Genomic DNA, 8,045 nt, shown 5'->3' on the forward strand with positions numbered 1-8,045 from the left:
GTCTGTGACTGGCCCAAAGTCACAGACTCTCAGCCCAACCTACCTCACAGGGTTGTTGTTGTGGGGATAAGATGGAGGAGAATGATGTAAGCTGCCTTGAGCCCTTTGTAGGAAAAAGGCAGGATATAAATCAGAAAAAAAAAACAAAAAACAAATTGTCATTATTATTTTTGCTGCCTCTGAATTTTTCAGTGCAAGAGTTGGAGATTGCATTCTGGTCCTGTCCCCACCCCTGGTCTAGCATGGTAGAACCAGCTGATGGGGATTATTCCAAAGTAGGGAACTTGACTTTGGGGAAGGAGTAAAGGAAGCAGCTTGGAGGTGAGGAAAGGAGGAGCTAGGCCTATCACAATAAATTGTCTTCTCAATGTTTGGTAATTCTATGTGTGCAGAATTAGTATGCTCCTTTTATTTTTTACTTTTTTCCTACTTCCTCCTTTTTGTAGAGATTGTTGCATACATTGTCTCTAACATGCTGAACAATATTTGTTAAAACTGTTTAAGAAGGAAAGAAGGAATGAAGAAAAGACCTGCACCGCCACTCCAGTTTGTCTCACCCACACCAGGGTGCTGGTGGGAGTGGCAATTGCCACAATGTTTTTATAGTGTGGAGATGTGTCTATTGTATGGGCTGAACCCTGAATATAGCATTCTAAGCTAGTGAATTCAGACTTTAAATATGGACAAGAAGAAAAGGTGAGGTTTGAAATATTAAGGTTAATGAGCCACAAGATTAGCCAAGCAGCTGGTGAGAAACAGGCCACCTCTGGGGAAACATTGTGGAACAAGCAGGGTCAGATGAAGAGGGGTGTGAATTTATCAGCCCAGTGAGTCATCATCAAATCAAATGAGTGAACCAATTAAGTAACGTCTGGTGTTCCAGCCATCTGGCCCACAAGCAGTACAAATCTCCTTGAGGGTGGAGTTACCAGCATTTGGAGGAGAAAAGAAGGTAATCGATTTCTGGCACTAACTCTCTAGTTAGAGGGATTGCTCACTTGATGGATACTTCTTGTTAACAATGCTCATTTTACTCACTCTGTTTTACAAAGTCAGCCTGTTCAATAAAAGACGGTGGCTAGAATCCTTGATCTGCTGGGAAAGGAAAGAGGGCAAGAGGTGCTCCTGACAGCTGATTCCAAACTCTTCTGCTTGTTTGACATTCTTCTGGTGTCATTATGGAGGAACTGGCTGAGGCTGTTTTTTGAGAGAACCAGGCCTACAGGATGGTCATTCTGTTTTTTCATGCAGCTGAACTAGTACCCCCCCACCCCCACACAGGTCTCTCCAACAGGACCTGCCCTAGTGTCCCACAGGAAATATCCAATGGAGGTTCTAGAAATATTTGAGGGTGACAAAGAACATTTTCAGACTTTTGATGCTCAAGTAGATCGATACATTTGGCTCAAGCTGGATTTTCCAAATCCAGAAATACAGTTTGGTTTTGTAATCAGCCTAATGTCAGGAATTGTGAGAAAATGGGCAATGGTAGTAATGATCCTCTCTTGACTAGTTATCAAGGACTTATAGATGAAATAGTGTCATATAGGGGGCACACCAATGGACCCAGCTAACAATGAGATCTGTCATCTTTGGCAAGGGTTAGGGTTATTACCAGCTAGTGATACAGGATTTGCAGTAGAATGATGTTTAGAAGGCTTGAATTATGAAATTATGAATGAACTGGGTTGGGTTGAAGAGCCCCAAAGTCTAGGTCTTTTGATTCAATTATGTTTGTAGCCAGCCTGACACAGAGCAACAAGTTTGCAAGCATCCTAGAAGTTGCATAGATATGTGGTGATTTTCAGGATGTGATGATGCCTTTTGAATTGGTAGGAAGGCCCTCCATATGTTTCTTAAACACAATTTTTATGACTTCTTGGACAAGACAATTTTTATGACTTCTTGGACAAATTCCTGATTGTTTATCTCAACAGTTTATTGATTTACTCCAGTGACGCATGAGTCGCATGTAAAAGCAGTGTTACATCTGCATGTGTACTGATTTGTGGTTTCCACAACTACTGCCTTTGGAAGGCAGCAGTAAACAATGAGTGTGGGGGAGGGGCCACTGTGGGAATGGGGATGATGTAGAAATTGGGCCCACTTCTCCCAAAAATAGAGCATTCCAATCTAAATAGTTCAGATTCTGACTATGAACGAGAAGATGAGGCTAAATGATTAGCTGACATTTCAAAGCTGATGAGCTACAACATTAGTTGAGCAGCTGGTAAGAACTAGACAGCTTCTCATTTGTGAGGAGACACTCTAGAACCAGGACAGTCAGAGAGGGAGGGGGATAAATTTAACAGCCCAGTGGTTTGTTGTCAAGTCAAGCAAACCAACATTCAACATTCCAGCTGTCTGGCTTGCAAGCAATGCAAATCTCCTTCAGGATGAAGTCAGCTTCATTTGGAGGGGAAGGGAGGATGGGAATCAATTTTCTGGTGTGAGCAAGATGGATGCTTCCTGCTAAGAACTTTTATGTTACTTACTCTGTATTACAAAGTTAGCCTACTCAATAAAGAACTGTAGATACAATCCTCTTACTTTTATCTGCTGGGAAGGGGAAACGGGTGACATCTGCTCATGATATCCACCATTGTAAGTTCTCCAAAAGCATCTAGGCCTCAAATGAGGCAGACACATTACTGAAGGGGGCTCTACTAACAAGTTTCTTCCCACCTGCACTGTATATGTTTGTGTATTAAGGGAAAGAGGTTGTGGCAACTGAATCTGGTCCTAGTACCACCACTAGTGTTGTTGTTGTTGCTGCTATATCTATATCCCATTCATTCCAAGTGATTGGGCCTGAACTTGTTGTTGTTGTCAACTTACATTTCTTTTGCTGGAGTGAATGCTCTTCCACTACTCCTACTGTGAGAGGTGGGACATGGTTGGGTCTCATCCAATGTCTACTTCATTAATTTAGTCATTCCATGTCTGTATTCCCAAATAGCCAAAGATATCTGGACAGTTCACAGCATGATAAAATACAAAACAAAGCCTATAAATTCAGAAATTTAAAGTAGTTTAAAAAAATTATCAATCCTAATGCAAAACTAAAATGCCTCATCAGAGACTGAAATTATGGCTGTGATTGCACCAGGTAGACCACACTGGAAAGCATATTCTGTAATGGGAGTGGTACCATCAAGAAGGCACTCTTCCTTGTTGCCTTGCACCAAACCTCACTAGGAGGAGGCATTCAGAGGAGGGCCTCAGATACTGACTGTACTGTACGGATGGTTTATACTGGGAAAGGCAACCCATCAGGTATTGCAGTCTTGAACCATGTAAAATATTATAAGTCAAGACCAGCACATTTGTTTGGGGTTAGCAACATATTGGTCCACCACAATTGATGCTTTATGGTTGGATCTTCTGGTTCTCATTAGCAACCTGGCTACTGCATATTTGTACATTTTGGAATGAAGTTTGGTCTATTCAGTCATTTGTCTCAGCCAGTAATTCATCTACTTTCACAGCCACACCTGATGAAAATGAATAAAAGTAGAGTAGGAACACAATGACTCAGTGTGATATCTTCTACCCCCCAGCTTGGACAGTTGTCCCAGAAAGATACGACTGTCAAAAGATCAAGGAAAATCAGAAGGGTCATGCTTCCTCTATACCTTTCCTGTCATCAAAGTCTCTTTCTTTGCCAAAACCTAGCCTGAATCCCAAAGGAAATGGATCTCACCCAAGAACATCTGGAGCTAGTTGGCAACCACCCAATCAAGGATCTTATCCAGAAATGAACTTTTGCAGCACCCAGAAGTAATTGAGTTTTTCTGGGTCCAGGGAGGCTTCTTCAGGAGTGCTCTCACCATTGCCTCTGTCATGTGGCCCAGAGCCATTCCCTTGTACAAAGAGGGATTGGCCACTTCCCACACCAGCTGTTTCCTTCCAGCTGGTTTTCATAAACCAAGAGGGTCAATTGTTTAGAATGCTAGTGGTTCCATGAATCAGTTCAAGCACCTTGTCAGCATTCTCATGCTGTAGTACAGGGATGTGGAAGAATGTGTATTGGGCTGGAAATCCAATGGATTCCCTGGGCTCAGCTCCCAGGACTCCGAGCACCCAGGACAGTGCTTTGTCATGGCAGCACCTGACACAAAAGAGGAACACTGCTTGGGCAGTGGTCATGTGGGGAGCCATTCCTGGTAAGCCCCATGCTACTGCTTCCCAATCCTAGCAGTGCTGCTGCACCCGATATGGAAGAAGGTTGTCAGTTGTACAACCTTTATTCCACAAACATTTGCTGACTTCTTGGCTGGCTCACTTTGCAAGTCTGGACCACACATGGGGGGATAGATTCTGGTGAGTTTCATCCTAACCCTACTGTAGTGCTTGAAATCCAGCCAACAACACTAGACAAGACTATGCTCAGGATGGCTTATATGATCCACTTCCTGTACCACTAGAGTCTAAGTCTTGGCAGATGCAAGCTTTATCCTAGCAGTATGTTGCAAGTATACCCCAGTAGACTTCCATAGGGCCATCATATAATAACTCCCAGATGATCCTAAAAAGCTCTGCTACGTGGCACACAGAAGATTTCATACAGGTGGGAGATCATGTTTCTTTGCCACTTTACATGCTCCTGAATATATATTAACATTTTTTTCTCCAAGGCTGTAAATACTCTCTTAATTTTTCTTTAAAGATTTTCTGAAGGATCAGTACCCACATGTTTCTAGTAGGAAGTAGCTCTTCAAGTTGAATGGAATTTATAAGCTAAAAAGTTATTGGTGGTAAATTCAATGAGAAGATAATAATTGTTTATTTGCATCTTAAGCTACTTATGAGTAGTAACATGATTATTTTTATGATTTTATGATTTTATTGCCTCCATTTCTGAACCCTTTCTCTGCCAGATTAGGCAGTATTTTAACAGTAGGCAGAATATGTATGACTTGATTTTATTTACATTTTTAACAATTGTTTAACAATTAATAAAACTTAATGTTCCTCAGTTTTTGCTTAAAGTATGAGAAAAATGCATGTAGCAACATATGTTTTTGAAATAAACTACTGTTTCCTGTTAAAAGTGAACACATACTCTTTTGTTTTGTTCCTACAGATTTCTATTGGTGCTAGTTTGTTTAATTTTCAGTGTTCTCTCCACTATAGAACATTATGCAGAATTTGCCACTGGGACACTGTTTTGGATGGTAAGTGATCTGGCTTAAAATATTGGATACAATGTCTGTAATACAGACCTGTTAGGAACTTACTATGAAAAGTTGAAAAAGCTAAGACTGAAATAATAATTGTAAGATATTCGTAGATAGCAGGCTAACCTAGGTATAAGTGCTACTAAATTTATTGCAAGTCACTTTTGAGTAGACGTGTACAGGCTTCTACTGCTACATCAGGGTTAAGCAGCTAAACCTGTAAGTGACTACTCAGAGTAAGTGTTGGTGAATGACACAGGACTTACTCCTCAGTAGATATCGGATTTCATTGTCAGACATATGCTCTTTAGAATAAGATACTTTTTGACTCAGCAACTTCAGGGAACAGTTTAGTGGGATTGGATTTCATGGGTTACCATGAGGGTGTGATGCTGAACATAATTGACCTCCACATAGTATGTTTCTAAAAAGAAGACATATGTGCCATCCCTGACAGCAGCAAGTGGAGAAGATTGCTCACTGGGATTGACAGCCAGCATAGCAGCAGTGAGCGGAAAAGAAGGTTAGGGCACAATTATGCTTTCACTTGTAAGAAAAGGAAGAATTTTTTAAGTTGTAGGATTAGGTGGTATATTAATATTGCAACTCTCTTTTGTCTTTTATATGCAAGTTGCCTGTAACAAAAATGCCATGTAACTTTATAGGTACAGTGTGTGCACTTATATTTATTTCTTCAACTTCTAAATATTTATTTATTATTATTTATATTTATTTCTTCAACTTCTATTCCGCTTTACTAGTCCCAAGATTCTCTAAGCAGATTATAATATTACATAAAATAACAATAAATAAAGGTACCAATCAGTTAAAATATATTAAAGCTAAAAACAGTATAAATAATATCCAAATATAAAATCAGTTATTAGAATGTCTTGGAGACTTCTTCTCCAAAGTCTGTTTCTGCCTGGCACCAAAAAGATTGGAAAGATGGCACCACACAAACTACTTTTGGACGGCCATTCATAAATAGCATATTTCCAGAACTTTGGTATCCAACTATGGCATAGTTATTTCGCTGTTCCTGGAAGGTATGTTTTTATTCATTCATTCATTTATTTGGGCTTTTCTATCCCACACATTAGCACAGAGCTCTTAGAACAGTTATACAATAAAACTTAATAAAACAGTATATTATACAATAAAACCACAAACAATTTAAAACAGCAGTATCAGGAGTTTAAAAACAAGTATACCAATCATAAAACATTAATATGATCAATAAAATTCAACCAATATAAACAGTAACAATAGGACCAAAATGAAAACCAATGATAAATGACAATAATTAATAACATTCCACATGTACCAGTACAGTATAATAAAAGCCAATATAAAGACAATTAATCAGATCAACAATTACAATGGCAAGATAATAAAAAATGGTTTAACCTGATACCAGAACATATATAGAGTTGGCACCAGTTGTATAACTTTGGGGAGCTGATTCCAAAATCGGGGCACCACAGTTGAGAAGGTCCTTCCCCTTGTGGACACATTCTGTAACTCATTTAAAGGTGGCTCCTGGAGAAGGACTTCCATAGACAACTGTAGGTGCAAATTTACATGTATTTATTTATTTAATACTTTCATTTATATGCTGCCTACTACTGTAGTCGCAAGGCAGCTTACAATAATGCGAGGAAACTTTCCTTTAGATATCCAGGCCCTAAGCCATGAAGTTGATAAAGCATAGAGCTAGGCTAATATGTTTGTTCTTGCTCATCTTTGTCAACAGATGGGCTGCCCCATTTTCTATCAACTGATGTTTCCAGACTATTTTCAAGGGCGGCCCCACACAGAGCACATTACAGTGGTTTAAATGTGAGGTTACCAGAGCATGGATTATTCTGCCTGTCCAAAATATCTGTTTTTGGATCAATTAGCAGCATCCAGTCTGAGTGTGAATGTCTGAGAGGTGTTCTTGAATTTGAATTCTACAAGATTCTACAAACTTTGTTAAAATGTCATCTGCTTAACTTCCACTGACCATTATAAAACTTGACCATGTGACTTCTTCTGATTTGCTAGAGGAATGTAACAGGTTAATTCATATTTAAGTTCAGCTTACATTTCCTCAGGCTTAGCTTTGCCTCTTAGTTTTGTTGCTAATGCCATCTGTGATAGCAGCTTCTATGCTTGATGTGAAAGGATGTGTATAACTATGTGATATAGTTGCTTATCTATGTAAGCAACTATATATTACAAGGTAATCTGCCAGGGCTGGACCTACCATTAGACAAATGGATTCTCTACACCAGGCGTTTATTGCATGCTTGTGATTCCTCACTCATAACAAGTTATGGGTGCTGTATATGACATCCAATGATTTTCCAATGCTGAATATGACATCCAAAACCTCTCCAATGCTTTTCTACCATTCCCGTGTCTTTTTAAATTACAGAAATTGTGTTATCATCTGGGAATTGTGCTAAGAGAAACTTGTGCATTTCCCAGTTACACTGTAGTGCCACATTATGCTTCTGTAAGGGAAAGAGGGGTGGGGGTATGGCTTTATACGTCAGGGAAGGGATAGGATGCAGTGAGATAGAATGCAGCACAGATGGGGATTTGGTAGAGGCAGTCTGGGTGAAACTTAGGGGTTTTGACAGGGAAAGAGACCTGACAGTGGGGGTATGTTATCGCCCTCCAGGTCAACTTGAGACTCTGACAGACCAGATTCTAAGGATATCTCGGGGGAGAGACACAGTAATTATGGGAGATTTCAGTCTCCCGGATATTAGTTGGGAGGTTCACTCAGCGGTGACAGCCAGGTCACGTCACTTCCTAGAAGCTATAGAGGGAGGACTTTTCACTCAGAGGGTCCAAGAGGGGATGGGGGGGGGG

The 8,045-nt window shown here is 40.0% G+C and overlaps 1 protein-coding gene across 1 annotated transcript in view; it reads left to right on the forward strand.

Moving 5' to 3' along the window:
• Window positions 1-8,045, forward strand: part of LOC123017177 (potassium voltage-gated channel subfamily KQT member 1-like) — a 485,580-nt gene that overhangs the window by 19,485 nt on the left and 458,050 nt on the right. Inside the window, exon 2 of the mRNA XM_044418339.1 lies at window positions 5,087-5,177. Within this exon, the coding sequence (XP_044274274.1) occupies window positions 5,087-5,177 (91 nt within the window). The remainder of the gene's footprint in view (window positions 1-5,086; window positions 5,178-8,045) is intronic.

The sequence above is a fragment of the Varanus komodoensis genome, unplaced genomic scaffold, assembly GCF_004798865.1.
Source record: "Varanus komodoensis strain SLA01 unplaced genomic scaffold, ASM479886v1 scaffold9, whole genome shotgun sequence".
In the NCBI taxonomy this organism is placed as follows: domain Eukaryota; kingdom Metazoa; phylum Chordata; class Lepidosauria; order Squamata; family Varanidae; genus Varanus; species Varanus komodoensis.